Source organism: Ursus americanus, chromosome 11 (assembly GCF_024610735.1).
Source record: "Ursus americanus isolate L20-20 chromosome 11, mUrsAme1.1.p, whole genome shotgun sequence".
NCBI classification, from domain to species: domain Eukaryota; kingdom Metazoa; phylum Chordata; class Mammalia; order Carnivora; family Ursidae; genus Ursus; species Ursus americanus.
This window is the reverse complement of record NC_142137.1, coordinates 62336412-62357166: the sequence shown is the minus strand read 5'-3', so window position 1 is coordinate 62357166 and position 20755 is coordinate 62336412. Positions and strand designations below refer to the sequence as shown.

At 34.4% G+C, this 20755-nt stretch overlaps 1 protein-coding gene across 12 annotated transcripts in view; it reads left to right on the top strand.

The window, feature by feature from the left end:
- Positions 1–20755, top strand: part of SYNE1 (spectrin repeat containing nuclear envelope protein 1) — a 443290-nt gene that overhangs the window by 115898 nt on the left and 306637 nt on the right. For 11 of the 12 annotated variants that reach the window (XM_045805374.2, XM_045805377.2, XM_045805375.2 and 8 more), the window contains exons 6-12: positions 2175–2267; positions 3337–3515; positions 7624–7820; positions 10940–11049; positions 14483–14533; positions 17567–17674; positions 20568–20705. In XM_045805374.2, the coding sequence (XP_045661330.2) occupies positions 2175–2267; positions 3337–3515; positions 7624–7820; positions 10940–11049; positions 14483–14533; positions 17567–17674; positions 20568–20705 (876 nt within the window). The remainder of the gene's footprint in view (positions 1–2174; positions 2268–3336; positions 3516–7623; positions 7821–10939; positions 11050–14482; positions 14534–17566; positions 17675–20567; positions 20706–20755) is intronic. The other variant, XM_045805371.2, reaches the window with a different exon arrangement.

The window sequence follows — 20755 nt, the reverse complement described above, 5'->3', positions numbered from 1 at the left end:
CTGTGTCCTCACATGGCCTTTCCTCTGTGTGGGTGTGGAGAAAGAGAAAGAGAAAGAGCTCTGGTGTCTCCTCCTCTTCTCATAAGGACCCTAGTCCTATTGGATTAGGGCCCACTCTTAATACCTCACTTAACTTTAATTACCTCCTTAAAGGCCCTTTCTCTAAATATGGTCACATTGAGGGTTAGGGCCTCAACATGCGAATTTGAGGGAAAGACAAATCAGTCCGTACAAGCCTCTGGCTTACAAAATCAAACTTCCCCAGATTACCTGGGCCACATAAAATTGTCTAGTGCAGGATTCTCGAACATTGACATGCATCAGAATCAAAAAAGCCTAGAGATTTTGTTAAAGCAGATTCTTGGGCTGCACCCCCAAGGTCAGCAGGTCAAAGGTGAGGTCGATCAATGTGATCCCATTCTCTTTCTGGTTTCTGGGAATTTTTCATTCTCTTTGAATGTCTCTGTTGCACATCCCACACTCCTAAGAATTTAATAGCATAAGTTCCAAAAGCCCAATAAGAGTAAGTTCCATAAGCCCATTATGGAACATACAGTTTTTAAGAGAAAAAATAATTATGAAAAGCATTTTTTCTTCAGAAGTCGAGCAAAATATCTTTAGGTTCTATCGTAAGTTTAATATGTTAACTTCATAGTACAGTTGGAGCTGGATTGAGGTAGAAAATTCAATTTATCATTTTTAAAGAAAATGATGTATAAGGAAAGAAAAATAATCTGTCCTTTATGGAATGCATTAATCTTCTGGTTATTAGCATGTATTATATATCTGTGCTCTATGGATACTAAAATGGATGTGGAGAAAATTCTAGAAAAGCTGTAAACCAGAGTAATCAAAATGATTATGGACATTGCAGTAGGTTCTGTCATAAAAGGTTAAAAAAATGTGATGTTCTTTATTTTTCAAAAACATGTATTATTTGTCTCATGCTGTGCTAGATTTAAAAGAAGTAGACACATTGTAATCTATGGAAGTTCTCAATATTTTTTTCCTGTCTCTAAACCCGATGAATGAATTTCACCAGTGAGACAAAATCCCATAGGTATATCTCAAATTATTTACAGTGATTTTTGTGCTAATTTTTACTCTACTAGTAAATTTAAACTAATTACTCCAGAGCAAAGTATTTGTGGGATGATTTTGAATCTGATATTTTTTTTTGAAGTAAACCATTTACAAACTTCTGAACTTAATTATTAATAACACATCTTATTAAATCTTGTCTGAGAATTATTGAGCTAGAAATCTAAGGAGTACTTTATTTTTTTTCTAATTTGTTTAGGGCTTATTGAAAGGATGGTGAGCAGTTGTTAATTGTATTCTTTTGAGATTGTCTAAGATAGATTTACCATACAGTTCATTTTGCTGGAACTTAGGAAATAACATTTTTAATAGTTGGGAAGCATTAAAATAAATAATTGGAGACAACTATAGACAGGTTAACATCAATCCTGAATGCCCAAAAGTCAGGAACTGAACCCTAATAGTCTCTTCTACTTTATTATTTCTTGGCTTTCTTTTGTCTTTACAATGTATTCCCCAAATCATGCTCTAAATTTACTACCTACATTTTTATTCCCTTTGGACAAATAATTCTGATTTTGAAAAATTATTTATGTATGTATATCATCTTCTCCCTTTGTTTTTCATGTCAGTCCATGTACAGAGGATCACCGGTTAGTACAAATTTTAGAATTTTTAACTCCTGACTTTTATAGGTAAAAGAGAACATAAGTTTCATGCTATTTGGTAACAAACTTCAAAGTAAGTGCATTTTTTTAAACTACTCATCACAGTTTCTTTTAAGTTCCAGTCAACTTCTGAATGTAAAAAAATAACCTTTTTTTTACTGTGTGGTGTTTTGTTGGTAATTCCTTGCATGATGTCATATTTTTTCAACTTTAAACAATTTTTTGAAATTCATTTTATAGTTTTTTTGTGTGTGTGTGTGCATCTAATGAATGCTCCTGAAATTTCCACTGAAACCATGTGCTTGTTTGTTTTAATGGCTCACTCAACTTACTCTTATCTTATGTACCACTACATAGGCATGACCAAATTGTCCAGTTGATGTCTAATAAAGTGCTAATTATTGCATAATTAGGTGGTCTATAATCTTCTAGTACATTACTAGTACAGTTTTTCTTTTTAAACAGATTAAATTAGTCAACATTAACTCCACTGATATAGCTGATGGCCGACCATCAATAGTTCTCGGATTGGTGTGGACCATTATTCTATATTTCCAGGTATTGTACTATAGCTCCCTTTTCAGTTGATATAATGTCATGAATGGAGGTAGTGGTGGAAATTTTAATAGTACTCTCATTTGTCTTACCTTTGGAGTTGCTCTCAAGTGAGCAGAAACTTGACTTTCTCAAGTACACTGTTTTTGTTAACAAAAGCATTTCCCCTTCTTCCCTGCAAAGATGTTATATATGGAACTCCCCCAAAGAACTGTGGCATAGGCGCTCAATCTGAAAAGTGAGCAGGGCACAATGGAGATGAAATATTGGTGTAGAAAGACTCAGGAATTTTTTTTTTTGTTCTCTGGAAGGGACCAGTTTTATGTTCCTATTAGACATTACGGGGAGAAATGAACTTGCCATTCCATCTAGAACAATTGTTCTAGCCACTAGGTTGTTTTTTTGTTTTTTTTTCAGAGATTTTATTGATTTATTTGAGAGAGAAGACAAGTGTGGGTGAGGGGCAGAGGGAGAGGGAGAAGCAGACTCCCCACTGAGCAGGGACCCTGACACTGGGCTTGATCCCGGGACCCCGAGATCATGACCTGAGCCCAAGGCGGACACTTAGGTTTTTTTTTTTTTTTTTAAGACTTTATTTTTTAGAACAGTCTTATGTTCACAGCAAAACTGAACAAAAAACACAGAGATTTCCCGTTTACCCTGTGTTGGCACACCATGTGTAGCTTCTCCCCTAACCAACATCCTCCACTGAGTGATACATTTGTTACAATTAGCGAACCTATATTGACACATCATTATCATTCAAAGTCCATAGTTTACTTTAGGGTTCCCTTTTGGTGTTGTATGCTCTATGAGTTTGGATAGCCATTAGGTTTTATTTTATTCATTCATTCATGTGTTTAACAAGCATTTATAACTGTGTACGAGGTAGTTTTAGATGTAGTGGGAAGTCGGAAGAAGAGTACCATGTCAATCATGCCCTTAAGAATTTACCTTGTCAATGGTGTTAAAGGTGTGAATTTAAATCACTTTAAGTTGGAAAAATAAAACATCCAAGGAAAGAAGAACAAGATAATTCTTATGTTTTTGCCACCTGTTAACTCACAAACAGATCGAGGAGTTGACCAGCAACCTGCCACAGCTGCAGTCTCTGTCAGGCAGCACATCCTCTGTGGACAGCATGGTTAGCGCTGAGACCGCCAGCCCCCCAAGTAAACGGAAAGTGGCCACCAAGATCCAAGGAAATGCTAAGAAGGCTTTATTAAAGTGGGTTCAGTACACAGTAGCCAAGTAAGTACCAAGAATTTGTTTAAATTTGAAACCCTTGAATAATTTGAGTTACCAATTTATTACTGAGTGTATCTTCCAATATTGCAGAATGTGAAGAGACATTCGAATGAAGGGCTTTGCTTTAGGCTGTTCCATTCTTTTCTTGAATTAAAATATAAACAGAAATCATCACTCTAGGAAAATGCTGTAATCAACCTAATTCCTTCATTATTCATGGATCGGGCCCAATTAAGTTTTTTAAACACACACTTTGATTGGTAATCTGAGGAGTAATTCTATTTAGGTCATTGTTTAGACTTCCTGTTTTTATTAAATAATTTTTACACAAATAAATTAGAGGTTAAATGTGATTATCTCTTCATAAGACTATTGAGTTCTAGTTAATAATAATGTGAACTAAGGTCCATATTCTGAAATAATTATATTTGTTTTTGTTTCCCAAAACTTTCTAGCAATTTTATTTTAAAATTCTTTTTCCTTGGGTCTCCTCTTTTATCTGGAATGTAGATTCCTTTGTCAACTTCAGTTTTATAGACTGTGGATTTCCTTCTGGGCATAATAAATTTATATGTGTGTACATTCATGTGATAATGCTATATAGAAAATTACTACTCTCAATGAGTATCTTTTCATAGCAATTTCAATAGCATTTTCAGTTGAGCATACCAGTGTCTTGTGGTCAAATGTGGTCAGTGGTAAGATCTCTTCATAAAGAAGTTGTGCTTTTGTATGACTTCCTAAATGCCATGTCAAATTAACTCACTTTCTGTTTTGTTTTTGCATGCCTAAGTCTAATCTGAATCTTATTCCCTACTTCTGGAAAATAGTTTTAAACAAGTACTTATTATAAAATATTGAGGCACTAAACTTAGGGAGTTCTATTTTTAAAGTGTTTGAAGAGCAAAAATAAAGAGAAAAAATTAAACACAGAGAGGATGCAATTAGTGTTACTATTTTATATTGTTTTGTTTAACTTTTGAAGTGTGTTGGTGGTTTTCTAATTTGGGGTTTATTTTTATGATTCAACTTGTACTCAAAAGTATTTCTGAAAGTAAAACTTTGTGGCTTTTTAGGATCTGTAGTAGAAATGAAATATTAAAAGCCTGACCACATTGTTGGTCTACTGTTTGCATTCCATCCATAGTGGCAATTACTAATCTCTTTTGCATCTTAATTGGACAGGGAGAAGAAATGTGCTAGGTAAAAAGAGGCAGGTGACCACATGCTAGGACGTTTGTCATGATGCTATTCAATAAAACTTTGTAATAATATCAATGTGTTACTCTCTTGCCTATTGCTCCACAAAGCATTAAATTAACCAAAAATAAATTGGCTTCCACTTAATATTATAGTAGCTTAAAGTAAACTCAAATTTAATGCTGTTGGAGTTTTTCTACATTGGTTTTGTTTTACATATGATGTGTTAGCTTTCAAAGATGTGCAGGGGTCTAATGATAACTAAAAGTCATTCATGCAACTTGTATATTTGTGACATCAGTGGAAGTTGCATTTTCCTTATCTGTATAAATGTCCAGATTTATGGATCCAAGGCTTTTCTACACATCAACATATCGGTGAGATCCATTTACTTTATAGCTGCATCAAGTGTAGAGATTTGGGGAGATGACTGTTCTCTAACATAAAATTTCTGTGATGAACACATGATTCCATTATACATACCAAATTGTTGATAATTTTTCTAAAAGCTGCTTTCTACGAAATACTATCCCATTATGTATTTTTCAAGCAACTTTTTACCTGGTATGGATAAAAGACTTTAGAATCTGTACCCATTTCAGTATATGACATGTTTTTAAAATTATAATCTGTAAGACTCGGTGGTCTGAATGTTTATAAGTCTCACAAGACTGACCATGACAAGAAAGGACAAAATCCAGTTAAACAACAGACATATTGTCAGAATGTATTCACTGTTTTCATATAAAATTTCAAAATATGTGAGAAGCAAATAAAAATTTTTCAGTAATGCAACATAATTAAGCCTTTTCTATTTTTTTTTACCAATTTTATCTCCTATCACTATATACTCTCAGACATGAAAGCATTAAATTGTAGCCTGTATCTGATATTTGCATACTTTATTTTGAGATGTCTAGGAAGAACAATTGTATTTTAAGACAAAAATTAATAAGATAATGAAACAAATGAAAATATGTATATCCAGGTCCATTCAAAATGACTTGAAGTAAATATGTATTAGAGGTCAGAAATGCCTATAAACTGGATGTACATCACTTCTTTCAGTGATGTGTCTAAGTTTCTTTAAGTTTGTATCACTTCTTTAAGTGACATATCTAAGTTTTCCTAGATTTTGTATCCGAGATTCTTAAATGAGAGGTTTGGACTAAAACTAAAACTTTTTAGGAATATCACCTACTGCTTTGATGTAGTATGAAACATTACAGGCATGCGCACATGCGTTCAACAAATATAGAAAAAGAAAATACTGAAACTTGAAAAGTTATTCTAACATAGTAATATTTAGGGAAATATTTTATATATTTCTTTTTGAAATTATCTGAAACAATAAACAAGTTGAGGAAATTCAGAAAATATCTATCACATGATGAATATTTGCTAGTTAATTGTTTACACGCACCTTATTGCATTAAAAAATAGTTTGAGTTATCTGTGAATATAGAAACATTTTCAAATGAGGAAATGTGAGCAAAAGGAAAACGTAGGTGGAAAAGTAAGATGATGCCGGGGTAAAAGTACGAAGGGAAGAGTTAACAAGAGCACATGAACTGTTCCATCTGTGTGGGTATTTGCCCGTGTGTCAGACATTGGCTGAAAGTATTACATGCATACCACCAGAGACAGAAACTCTGAAAGAATTAAGAGGAGATACAGGATTACTTTATAATTACTGGCATCTTACAAAATTGTTTTGAAAATATGTATTTATGAAGACAGTGATGAGATCCAATGAAGCTATTTTCAGCACAAGACGTTTTATGCAAGCAGAATGTACATTGGTAGAACAGGATTTAAAGTGACTCTTATGTTTGCAGGGATAAAATTTAAGGGCACTTACCAACTTTGCATATTAATCAGTGTATCAGTCAAATATACCTTACAGTTCATGGAAATCTTGAGAATATAGTAAAAAAAAAAAAAAGAGTATTAGGTGATATTACCTCTTCTTCATTTAGAAACAACTATAATGAAACTAATTTTTTTTAAAGGAGACTACCAAAATATTCATCCATTGAATGTCACCTAACTGATCACCTTCAAAGGCTCTAGACTTAACCGAGGGATGTTATTCAAAGACATCTTTGTAACTTCCTTTTTTGGAGCTGCCTTTGTATATAGTTGATAAGTTACATCTAAAAAAAAATTCATTGTGAGTTCTTATCACTTTTATTTTCAACAACAAAATATTGCAACCAATTTGAATGAATTCTTAATTATCATAACTGGCTTTGAATTACTCCTAACCACCACAGAAAAACAAAGATTTTCCACCAAGGGCATTGCTCTCAAGGCAATTCCAAAAACAGTTTAAAAAACCATTTGATCAATCTGATCAGTGGGGTAGATGGAAACTTGTTTGAACTTATGTGATGTGTAGGCTCCTGTGTGACTGATTTAGATATATGATCATATCCATTTTCATTTCTTCATCCTAAAGCATTTGATATAATTCAACCATATTATCTTAGTATGTTAATACCTGTGCACATACAACACATTGTTGTTAATCATTGTCATTAGAAATGTGCTAGATACTTCTTCAAAAATATACAGTGATGAATTACTATCAATTTCAGTGTTTTTGTAATTTTTTCTCTTTATTTTGCCAGATATGTTTTTTTCTCTATATTAGTTTCCTTTAAAAATGTGCTTTACATTGAATATCTCAATTACTGAAAAGTCTAATATAGAAAACTCTTAAGTATGGAACCTAAATGTTTCTAAAAATTTTGTTTTGCCTAATTTTTTTCCAGCAGCTAATTGCTGTAAGTAACTGCACATCAGTCATTGCTGAGGATTGGATTTTGCATTAGTTTTTGAGGACAGTGCCTATGATCTATGCGGGATGTGACATTATTTTATTATTATTATTTTTAATCACACTAAGGCAGACGGGAATAGAAGTAAAAGACTTTGGGCGGAGCTGGAGAAGTGGGGTTGCCTTCCATTCTGTCATCCATGCTATTCGACCGGAACTAGTGGACTTGGAGAGAGTGAAAGGGAGACCAAACCGGGAAAACCTGGAGGAGGCTTTCACTATTGCTGAAACAGAACTAGGAATCCCAAGACTACTGGATCCTGAAGGTAAGTGGAGTAGTTGTTGGATCTTGCACACACACTTCAAATCAGTAGGTTTCTATGTCTTAAAGGCAAAAATTACAGATAATTTTTGAGACCTTATCAGAGGCCAGAAAACTTTAGGAAAGCAGGAAGAAATAGTATCTACCTACACCAATTTTTCTTTTAGAAAAATATTTGCTACTGGATATGGGAGCAAAATATAGTCCTGTTGCTCCAAACAGCATTTTGACGTTGGTGGTGTCAGCCAGGTGAAGTGTAGCAACTCCATATAGTAAGTGTGGAATGAAAGCTTTAGGAGTGTACATTTTAGGGGAAGGAAGAATGTCCAGGATGAAAGGATTTCTCTGTTTATATAACAAAGAATCTGGAAGAAGTAAGAGATTATTAATAATCTGAGATCATATTTTTAAAATGTCAGTCATTAGAAACTTAGAAATGTTGATAACCATCCAGTGTTCCAGTGTTGGTTGGGAAAACCACACAAATGGTTGACTACTATTTTTCATTAGAATTGTCTGGCACCTTTTTGGTAAGGCTGTGAATTTTAAGACATTATGGAAATGGATTAGCTCTTTCAAGCCTGCAAAAGACAATTTTGATGCCTTTAATAAACTTTAGGAAACTGAATAAATTATTTGTTATATTGAAATAAAAGGATTAAAAGTGAATTTTCCAGGGGCGTCTGGGTGGCTCAGTTGGTTGAGCATCTGACACTTGATTTTGGCTCAGGTCTTGACCTCAGGGTCCTGGGATTGAGCCCTGCTTTGGGCTCTGCTCTCAGTAGGGAGTCTGCCTCTTTCCCTCTCCCCCTGCCCCTCCGCCTGCTCTCTCTCTCAAATAAGTAAAATTTTTTTAAAAGTGAATTTTCTAAATGTCACAATTTCTTATTTGGTTGGTAGTTATGGATGTTTCTATTAACAAATGCAGAAGAGTAAATAGGGGGTGCCTCAGTGGCTCAGTTGGTTAAGTGTCCAACTCTTGATTTCTTTTCAGGTCATGATCTCAGGGTCATGAGATCAAGCCCCACGTCAGGCTCCATGCTGTGTGTGGAACCTGGTTAGGATTCTCTCTCCCTCTCCCTCTCCCTCTGCTCCTGCCCCCCCAATTAAAAAAAAAAAAAAAGCAAAGTAAATACAATGAAAGCGAGTTCTTTTAAAGATGAAATTTCAGAATGAGCATGTCTAACTCTAAAACACTGTCTAAGCGGAGACACCTGTGCCTCCAGGAGTTAAGTTACAGATACCTACAAGTCCCTGGTTGGCTGCCCTGAGATGAGAGCAGCATGGAGATCCCTTGCCACTTTAGGATCCTGCTGGGGGTCCCCACAGATTCGCTACGATAGCCAAGGGCTTTCCACCTTGTTTCTTTCTTTCTTTTTTTTTTTTTAAAGATTTTATTTATTTATTCAACAGAGATAGAGACAGCCAGCGAGAGAGGGAACACAAGCAGGGGGAGCGGGAGAGGAAGAAGCAGGCTTATAGCGGAGGAGCCTGATGTGGGGCTCGATCCCATAACGCCGGGATCACGCCCTGAGCCGAAGGCAGACACTTAACCGCTGTGCCACCCAGGCGCCCCTCCACCTTGTTTCTGTGTACACACACACGCACACACACACGTCAGTAGTGTTCAGCTCATGTAGAAAGCCACACACACATCCCAGCCCTCAATTTCTTTTAGAGTAGGACAGCAGGAGGGTATAAATGGTTCTTTCATATCCACCAGACTAGAGAAGCTTAGTATTCCCTTTGATGATAGAACTGAGGTTGCCCAGATGCAAGACTAGCCCAGTTATAAGGTGATTTTTTGTTTTCCTAATACAAGCTCCCCCTCAAAAAGTTATTGATCTTAAATTTGTTTAATTATAAAAATTAAAAATATAAAATTAATTAATTTAAAAAAAGAAATTTTAAAAAGGTTATTTAGCTAACCGGGATGTATAAACTTTTAGGAATACGGATTAAATAGATCAATATCTATTACAACAATTAATTTACGATTTAGTCACACACATATTTAAATGCTGTATTCCTCTATTAAATCATGTGTTAAATGTTTTTTTTTTCCACTTTCACATCTCATGAAAGTTTTACGCGTTCTTCATGCGTATCTTCCACATCAATGATCTAGTCGTTTCTACAATCACCTTTGACTCTCCCAGGGAATTCCAGAGTACATGATCACTGTTTCCTTTGAAGTCTTTGAGCTGCAGCACTTTTTCAGTCCTGTACTGATAGTCCATAGAAATCATATCTCAAATCACAAGGCACGTTATAAAATATTAGGGCAGTTTATGTTTTGGTTTCCATGGCTTTTGTGGGTTTTTTTTTTTTTTTTTGGTTAGATATTTGTAAATTCCGGATATAGTCACCTTTTCATTGCCTTTAAAAGGGATAGTTAAAAGGTGATTTAAAACATTCAATCCTTTGTATGTTGCAGTTTTACCCCCTATAATTCTATAATGATTAAATTTGTATAAATACGTTTGCTTGATTTTTACTGGTTTTATTAGTAAACATCTATATATTTAAAAATATATTTTCAGGCTCTGTGTTTCCCTCAGAGTACTTGACTGTTCAAAGTGTAGTAATTTAGAATCATGCACAAGAGATAAGGTATCCAAGGAGTTGAACATAAGGCATCTCCCTCTTTTCTAAAATAAAATTTGGGGGGGGGGAGCTTATCTATTTGTCCAGGTACAGTATACAAACTCTATGGGCACATCACTCAGTGCCACACCTGTAAGCATATTTTACTACCCGTTCACCCCAGTTCTGAAATTTACATAGCATTTTTCTTTTATTAACGATATAGAATGTCTGAATATCCATATAGTGTCTCAGATTTCTGGTGAATTAATGTTGAGATTATTTAAATGAAACATGTATTACTGTCCTAAAGGTCCGTAGTTAAAATGTGTCATCTTTCTGTGTCATAACATTCCCATCATGTGTCATCCACACTAAATGGGTTTGCCCTCCCTCACCATCTTGAAATATTAATTCTGTTTTTCTTCTGGACTGAGGACAGCGTCTTTTGGTATATTAGCTAGATTTCAAAGTTTGTGTTATTAAAATATAAAGAAGGCTAATAAACCTATTCATATTTGCTTTTGGTTGCTCCAGATGTTGATGTGGATAAACCAGATGAGAAGTCTATTATGACCTATGTAGCCCAGTTCCTGAAGCATTACCCTGACATCCACCATACAGGCCCTGATGGGCAAGAGAATGATGTAAGTATTTTTTTCTTCTAGCACTGATAGTGCACTCAGTGATAGTGAGTGACTCAGGTGTTTAAACATGGTACTTTCTAAAAATTAAATTTGAATGCTTTATTTTATTTTATTTTATTTTTATTTTATTTTATCTTATTTTGGAATGCATTTCAAAAAGGGAGCAACTGAGTAAAGAGGAGGTATCACCAACTGGGGAGAAGATTACAGGGAAAGATTTTTCTGATGTGCATGTTGGATATGTGAGGGAAAGCATTATTAATGATAAATGCTGGATATTTAACACTGATGAATTAAAAGTGAGGAAAGATAGACATGTTGGGAAATTCATTTAGTAATCTGAGGATTGAAGTAATTTTATATTCATCATGTCATTTGTGCCTTTAGAACTTGAGTCCCCATACTCTGTTCAATCTGAGAAAATCTAATTTTGACTTTCAGATTTATTATATAAGTCACTACTCACAACAAACATATAGAAGTAAGGCAGACTTGTAAAAGTCCTAATTATTCACTGTGATTAGATTTTTTCAGCTTCTCAATAGTTTAAATAACATTTATATTTTTCATACTGCTCCAATGACATATGTTCATTGTCATAAAAAAGAAAAACTGAAAGAAAGGAAAAAGAAAATTATTTGTACTTGATCTCCTAGAGAGACCCATCCTAGAAAAAAATTAATATGTTGGTGTAAGTTTCCAACATTTTTCTATATGTATGTAGACACATATAATGTTATAACAAAAATAGAATTATAATATACATACAATTTCATCATTTTTTTCTGTTAACATTATAAAAACTCTTCCCATGCCATTCTCTCCAGGACATCATATAGATGTACAATAATTTATCCAATCTTAATTATTGAAAATTTCTGAATTTTTGCCATTATAAAAAGTGATTTTATGAACAACTTTGTAATAAAACATTGTTTTATGATTCTTTCTTAAAAGTGGAATTTCTAGGCTGAAATGCATATAGATTTTTAATGCTGTTTGAAATTTTTTTTTTCAAATTTTCCTATAGAAATTTTGTCCCATTTTACACACTCGCCAGCACACCAGAATGCCTATTTTCCCAGACTCTAACAATGGATATTACCATTCTTCCAAATTTTTTAAGTATTATTATTATTATTTTTATTATAAAGAGGTGGATTTACTACCAAATTTAAAATTAATTATAAGGCAAAATGACATTGGGGAGAGAAATAAATGGAATTTTCAAGATGTGTTAAAAAACTGTCTGACTTCATTGCTCAGGTCTCAACTGAGTTTTCAAAGCAGTTTGAGATTATAATGAAGAGAAACAAGAAAAACAACAAAAACCTTAATATGTTTTCCAAATAGACTTAGAAACGGTCTAAGAAAGGAAGAGGCCAAGGGCTTATAACCCCAGATTTTCAAATAGGCAAAGGTATTGCACTAATAGAAATCTGTGACTTCAAAAAAACTTAAGCAAAACAATGTTAACTGGTGTTTCCTAGGTTGCTGGGATGAAGTTAATCTGGCATTTGGTAGAACTATGTTCGTTTTTTAAAAACTATCATTTCAGGAAACCTGTTTTGTTCCTTGACAGGATTCAGGTGCAAACATTGACCACCCGAGTAACTTATCCATAGTCAGCAAAGTAAATATTTCTAAGAAGCACCACTAGAGGCAAAAGCAGACTTTCTGTACAGATCCTAGCATAGATAGATGGGCGTACTTTGGTGTCATGTGGGGCTTTCTGGGTTTTGAGAATATAATTGGATATGCATGTTGCCGTGTGAATAAGAAACTCTATTAGAAAGTGTATTAGGCTTACCCCATATGGCCTCCAGAAAATCAGCTTTCCGTCTGATTTTCATATCAAAAGTCCTTATGTAACCCAATTGGATTTATTTCTGATCAAGTTTCTGAGTTTGTACTGTTTTAATTTCTCTGACATTAATCATCTCCCCAGATGAGTAAACTCTGTGACTGGCAGCGTCTGAGAGACAAAAGAAGGTGCTTTTGTTAATGCTCATGAGCAAGAATCGAATGCCAAAACTCCTCGAGATTTGAAAGACACACATTCCTGACATAAGCTTGTTAATACGCTTTACTAAAGAGGCTTTATTATTAAGAGATTAATTTCATTATCTAGAAAATAAATTCTGATTGTTCTTTTAAAAAGCTCCCTCTATCCCTTCCTGAAAAGAGACTACATATGATTTCTTCAGGGTTATTTCAAAAATTAATTTTGAGGAAAATATAAGCTTTGCTCTTTTTTAGTATGGCATTTGTAACGGAGGGCATATGCATCTAAAAATGTATATTTTCAATAAGAAAAAGGGACTTTTATGTATTTTATATATTTTTCATTTGCTTAATGCAGCTAAATGGCCACCTAATTTCATCTGGTGAAACTCTAAGATTTTATAGACTATATACGTTAGGGCTATTGATGCCATCACTTCGAAACACTTAGTATTTGTCTAATCAAGTCTTAGCAAATAGTTCTTTTTTTTTTTAAAGATTTTATTTATTTATTCGACAGAGATAGAGACAGCCAGCGAGAGGGGGAACACAAGCAGGGGGAGTGGGAGAGGAAGAAGCAGGCTCATAGCGGAGGAGCCTGATGTGGGGCTCGATCCCATAATGCCGGGATCACGCCCTGAGCCAAAGGCAGACGCTTAACCGCTGTGCCACCCAGGTGCCCCAGCAAATAGTTCTTTTAATTCACTTTTAAAAAGCTTGGCAACAACGTGTCTCCCAGGCTTCCATTTTTTGGTGAATTTGATTGCTGTATTCTGTTTATGAGTTTATTTAAATTAGGTACTTTATCGATATGATTTTTAAATCTAATTTTCTTATTGGAAATAGACATTGCCATGCCTTTCTTACTCCAACCAATAAAACTGATAAACTTTTTCCCTAAAGGTGTTCTCGAATAATTAGCACTCAATCAGAAATAAATAAAATGCGCCTATTAGTTCATCTGTGTAAGCTATTAAACTTTCAGTTATTTATTCACTCATTCCTTCTCTCATTGCAACAACTACTGACTGTTTTCAGAAGCACAGCACCATCTTAATTGGCATAGGGGTACAGAGATCCATCTTATCAGTGCATTTAAGAGAAAAGAAATGAATTAATATACCTCTTCTCTACGTAGTTCACCATTTAAAATGGTTAATATTTCAAGCTATAAATATTTGTAAGATGTAAATATTGCCAAAAATTAAAACAAAACATCAAATGCTAGAATACTATATTGCCTTACTGGGTTTGAACATTTGATGCTTTCAAAAGTTATGAAAATCTCTTAAAGTAACCATACCCTTAAAATTATCATCTATTTATTTATGGACAGATGCATCTCCATTGTTTTTTTTTCTTGTTTCCTATATAATTTTTGTCCCTGATTTATATTATTTTTCTATATATTATCTTTTCATATTGTTAGGAAATACTTCCAGGTTTTCCATCTTTTGCAAATTCTATCCAAAATTTTAAGGTAAGATTTAAATAATCTTGAATCAGTGACCTCTTTCAAACATCCTACATTGCATAGCTTATTAGCCATCCCTTTGCATGTATTTGTCTTTATATACACTTTTCTTTTAATGCATTAATTCTGTCATTTCCTTTTCCTCTCTAATAGAGTAAATAACATATGTAAGTGTTATTGAATGTCAGTTATAGTCTAAGCCACTCCCATGGACTAATCTTTAATTATAAGATAGCATCAATTAATTTCTTTTTAATAACGCTTAATAGCACTAATAAAAGGAAAAATTTACAATAACTGTGGTTTCTTTACATGTGATATGAAAAATAAAAAATAAAGCTAAAGATTTATTTTTGTATGTTAAAATATCAAGTCGGAAATATTTATTTGAAAAAAGGCAAGTATTCATTTAGCTCATATCCTGAGTTTTATCACATCTCTTCTGCTCAGTATTTGGTCATATAGCTTATTTAGTAAAGTTCGTGACATGTGGTAAGTGCTCAGATACACTTGTGGAATTAATGACTGTAAGTTCTTTCCCAATTTCAAGTTATCCTGTACTTTTTCCATCCTTCTTTATGTTCCATCAAGGCCTGAGGTTAAGGAACTATCAACAAAGTAGACTTTATGCCAACACTGGAATAAGAATTAAAAGTAACTAATTTTGTATCAAATGTTAAATTAATTTTTATTTCATGCTCCATGAATCATGAGCTGATGAACACACAAACATACTACAGAACATATAAAAATGCCTGTGTTTATGTTTGAATGAAAAAGAGAGAAAAAGTCATGAGAATACTGGCAATTTAGCTGCCTGGAGTTTAGGTAGTCTTCTATAGGCAAATAGACCCCCAAGTCTTTGAATGCATATAAAAGTTAACCGTTGAAGAAAAGCCCCTAGACTAAATGGGCTCTGGGAATCTAAATATTGTTTCTACAATATCTCCTCTTACAAGGAGAATCTTGAGTATGAATAGCTACATGCTTCTTCCCTTATTGCCATTTGCTTGACACCTGCCCCACCAGTAGAAAAGTCATTTACTAGATGAACTCTAATGAAGTTATTTTAAGAACATAATCCTTTGTCTCAGATGATTTTGTGAAATAATTTCAATTGGTGAGAAACAGGTCCTTGGAGGTTCACAGTGAGGTCCCATGCTCACTTTGATGATTTCCCCCCCGCACTTAGTGGTCACATTGGCCTCTGGTACCTTGGAGGTAAACTAAGAGCATTTAGTTCCTCTGAGCTCCCAAGAATATGCCATTTGTGCTTTTATGGGCATGATGGTCAACCAGTCAATAAATCATGTGCCTTGGTCACATTTATCTGTTCATTCAGAGGAGCCATCTTAAGAAAAGCTAAAGCTTTGGAGTTTGGGGCTCCTGTTCCATTTCCTTCTTTACTTACCTATATTACCAAACATTTATTCTACCATTATATATTGAGTGAGACTGGGTACCAGACACTGTGTTAGGCTAGAGAAAAATAAGATACATAAGGGGTTTGTACTATGGGTAGAAGGGAAGAGACGATTAAGTGAACAATACAAAATAGTGCTTTTTCAGTGAATATTTGAGCTCAGGTTGTTATAGGATCAGAGAAGTGTTCTCAAAATGTGGTCCCTAGACCAGCAACATTAGATTTACCTGGAAGCTTCTTAGAAATACAGATTCTTGGCCTCCACCCTAGACATCCTGAGCCGAGGAAGACTGAAGGTGGTGCCCAGGAATCAGTTTTCAGAAGCCCTCCAGGTGATTCTAGTGCACACCACCGTGTGAGAACCACTGGCACAGAAGAGACACCCCCTTGAGACTTCTGGGTCAGAAAAAGCTTTCTAGAGAGGTTGTGTCTGAGCTGAGCTTTGAAGAAGGCATTATCCAGGGAAAGATGTATTCAGGCAGGACAGGATTCCTTTTGCAAGATTGGAAAGAAAGAGAGGGCGTGGATCATGACAGCACTGTGGGCCAGCCTCGGTGCTAGGTGTGCTGCACAGGTTATCGTGAATTCTTCCCCAAACCGGGGAAGCAGTGTATGATGTCTACTCAAGTGATGGCACAGCAGTAGAAAAAAAGATGTGTCCAAAGTCACAGAGCTGATACTTGTCAGAACCAGAATTTGGAACCAGTTTTGCCCGCCTCCACGGCCAGTACTCTGTCTCCTCTGCCATTTAACTGTCATCAGTCACTTCATCTGTGTCACAGGGCTGTGATCAAGTGAGAAGCTGTAGTTGGAAGCTCTTTGTAAGTGCCAAGAACCATGTTAAATGTGTTTTTGATTACTTTGACATTCTTAACAGATAAGAAATCTTGTGGAAAAATTAGGATATTTTCACTAAATCAATGCTAGAATGACTTGTTATTATTTGTGGAAACAATGATATAAATCTCTGGGTTTTTTTTTTTTTTTTTTTTTCATGTTTGAGATGTGAGTAGTAGCCTGGATGCATTCTTTCAGGAAATATTTTGGTAACTATTTTATAGGTGCTGTATGTTACCAGGGTCTAGTAATACCGTATCAAACAAAATAAATATTTTCTGTCATAGTGGGGCTTCTGTTATAATACTGAATAGCATTTTTAAATATACTAGTCCACAGTTTTACTGTGATTGTAACTCCTTGGATTCAGTCAAAATTTTTCTCATCTGGAATGGTCCTCTGGGATACAAATGACCTTGGGTTAAGAAGCACCCCCAGGCCTATGTTTTCAGTTCTATTCCAGCCATTGTTCTTTCTGAATATTTTTGTATTTAGGACATTCCCTCTTGAGCACATTTTCTTGATTAAATTACTGTTTCTTGAGGAAAAAAATGGAGGTAGATCATTTCAGTATTTAGCAAGATAATTGAGCTATTTTTCTAGAATTAACTTTTGCCTCTTACTCTCCAAAAGAGGTGAGGGAGAGGAGAGAGAGAAGTTTTTCAGAGACCATTGGAACTTATTAAATATCCAGTGCAGTCTAGAACCATCCAGGTATTAATCAGCAATTAAATCAATGCATAGTTACTGATAAAATTGTAATGTCTGCTGGTTTCTAGAGAGAAGACAGGCTAATTTTGAAGGAAACAAAAGTTTGGATAGAACAATTTGAAAGAGATTTGACAAGGGCACAAATGACAGAATCAAATTTGCAAGATAAATATCAGGTAATGTATGAAAAAAGATTTCAATTTCTTAAAATCCTTTTTATGAATAATATTAATATATGTCATTTAATCTATGTTCAATCTTTCGAATGATATTGAGAAAAATCTTTAAAGAAATAATATATGTTATCTTAAGTTTGCATGTAATTTAATCATTGTATTTCTGTGTAAATAGGTAGTTTTAAAGAATTTAAGACATTTATATGTTGTAATATGATTGCCATTGTAGGGATAATTAACGCCTCTGTCACATTGCAGAAGTATTTCTTTTTTGTGGTTGTGATAATTAAATTCATGTCTTTTAGCAAGTTTCATGAATATAATACAGTATTATTATCTATATTCACTCTAGGACTTATTTACTACTCATTACAAGTTTGTACACTTAATAACATCTTTCCTATCTCCCCAGCCTCACCTCCCATCCCTTGCTAACCACCATTTTCTTTGTTTTTATGGATCTGGACTTTTTTACATATAAGTGATGTCACAGTATTGTCTTTTTCTGTCTGCCTTATCTCACTTAGCATAATGTCCTCAAGGTCCATCTGTGTTGTCACAAGTAGCAGGATGTCCTTCTTTCTCATGATATTTGTAGATCGATCTATCGATCTATCTATCTGTCTATCACATCTCCTATCATTCACCCATTAATGGGCACTTAGATCGTTTCCGTATCTTGGCTGTGGTGAATAATACTGCAGTAAACAAGGGAGTGCAGATAGCTCCTCAGTATCTTGTTTTCATTTCCTTTGGGTATATACTGAGAGGTGGGATTAGTAGTTTTAAATTGTGTGTGTCCATCCTGTGTATAGAGCCCTGAGCCTTCATGACTTTTCTGGAACTCCGAGTCTTATAGATGACCCCAAACACCAACGTCTAGTCATTGTTTTTCTACAGCTCATGATCTTCTAGATGTCACATAACAAAAAATTCCACCGAAAGATGACTTCAGTGCCAAACTGAAAACTACTATCGAATAAGCCGCAGTTAATAAAGGCTTGCGACATGACTCTTTGGGGTGGGCCCATTAAAGGGATCCGTTCCTATTGCGAACTGCCTGCTTTGACACTGTCGCTCTCAAATTGAGGCCAGGGTTGTTGCTGCTGTAGTTCCCCCAGTTTCCTTATACTGCCGTTACTTGGATTTTGGCCTTCAATTTTCACTTCTCAGACACAAAATCTTAGGTTTTCCCATTAAATTGTGATTCATTGTATGCAGCATTGCTGTTTTCCTCGTATTTAAAATAGCATTGCATTTTAGTGGCCAAACTATAACATATTCTAGTCTACATTACATTTCAGTCGGTTTTACTACATACGAGGGGGCAATGATATGAGACTCAACATGGCAGATGATAAAGGGTTTAGCTGTTGGCTTTAGTGTGCAGATTTTATGTAACAATATCTATAAAGTGTGCCCGAATTTAGCTGGATGATGCCATCAATATTATATTTGTTGAACATGGCAAAGCAATGTGTATATGCTTATATGTTATTTGCTTTGAAGCTCAATATAATCTTTTTTTCTCAAAAAAGTAATTTTCTGGATGAGCTTCATTAAAAAATGATTAAACCAGTTAATTGAGAATAGAAATCCAAGAACAGTGTGTATATACTTATTAGACCATTGGTGAGTTTTAGTTCGGGTATAGATTATAAAAAAATCAAGTCCAAATTATGAAGTTACCTGTTGTACAGATGTTATTATATAAATGGAAAACAAAGAGTTAAAGAAGTATGAAACAGAAACACTCCTTTTAGGCCAAAGATGATCAGCTGTCTCTTAAAAAAGGTTTAGGGACCATCTGAAATCTGAACATAGGGAACATTTTCCTCATTTGTGTGTTCCTTACATAATCAGCATTTTCTGTTTCTACTTATCAGTCAATAGTTCATTTTCCTGTTTTTTTCATGCATAGAATTCTGTGGAACAAAATTGAAGATCAATTTTATGTTTTGGTATTTTTAAATTACGTTAAGTTAGAGGCAATGGAAGATAAAAATTGTTGTAAAATATTTACTCACCGTCTCCCTCCAGTGTTCTTCATGTGAACTTACAAGTTTGTTTACTCTGACAAATTCTTTCAAATGTGTTACCTGCTAGATTCTGTAGGGACATTCCCATGTTCCTTAACATAATTGCACATTTTAGAGGTATTTTCAATTCATATTTGGACTTGGAGTCTTATTTTAGGATATGTTAATTTAATATAAAATGTAGAACTTTAATTAAAATCACTACTTCTTAAGGTTAGTATTAGACTACATATTACAAATTTATATTAAACACATGATAAAAGAAATGATACAGTAATTAATATTTTAATCCCATAAAGATAAAGCAAAATATTATTATATAATTGAGGTCCCTTAAGTAAACCTCTTTACTCTGGCGTACCTAAACACAAATTCAGATATCTTTAAATCAGTATTGTTTGGATATATATAATTTCTAGCCTAAATTATTTGGTACTTTGAAGTAAAGCAACTATTTTGATTATTAGCATAGGCTTATATTCCTATTTACTATTTTTTCTTGATATGCATGAACTGGCATATAGATTATTTAACTAGAAATGAGAAATTTTAGGTTTTAGTCCTGCCTCTACTACTTGTTCTTGTCAAGTTATTTCTGGGCTTCCTATGGTAACAGGCTGTTGTAGGGTTATGGAGAAAGCCAGAGGAATAATGTGTAGAGAGGAGTTAGCATGGTACCAAGCTCATCATCAGGGAACAGTAGCTGCTATCACTATCATGACTGTCATCATTATTAACAACAACATATATTGAGTTTATCCCCAATATAAAGGGTTGTTATTTAGGAAATGCGGTTTCCTTTGCGTTTGGTGTTTTTGACTCATTTCCATGTTGTTGCTCTTTTCCCTCTTTAGTCATTTAAGCACTTCAGAGTTCAATATGAAATAAAAAGGAAACAGATTGAACATTTAATACAACCAGTACACAGAGACGGTAAACTGTCACTTGACCAAGCGTTGGTAAAACAATCCTGGGACAGAGTGTCCTCCAGGGTAAGTTCTCTTCGTGATTAGTTTCATTAAGGCTGGCATAATTTAGTCAA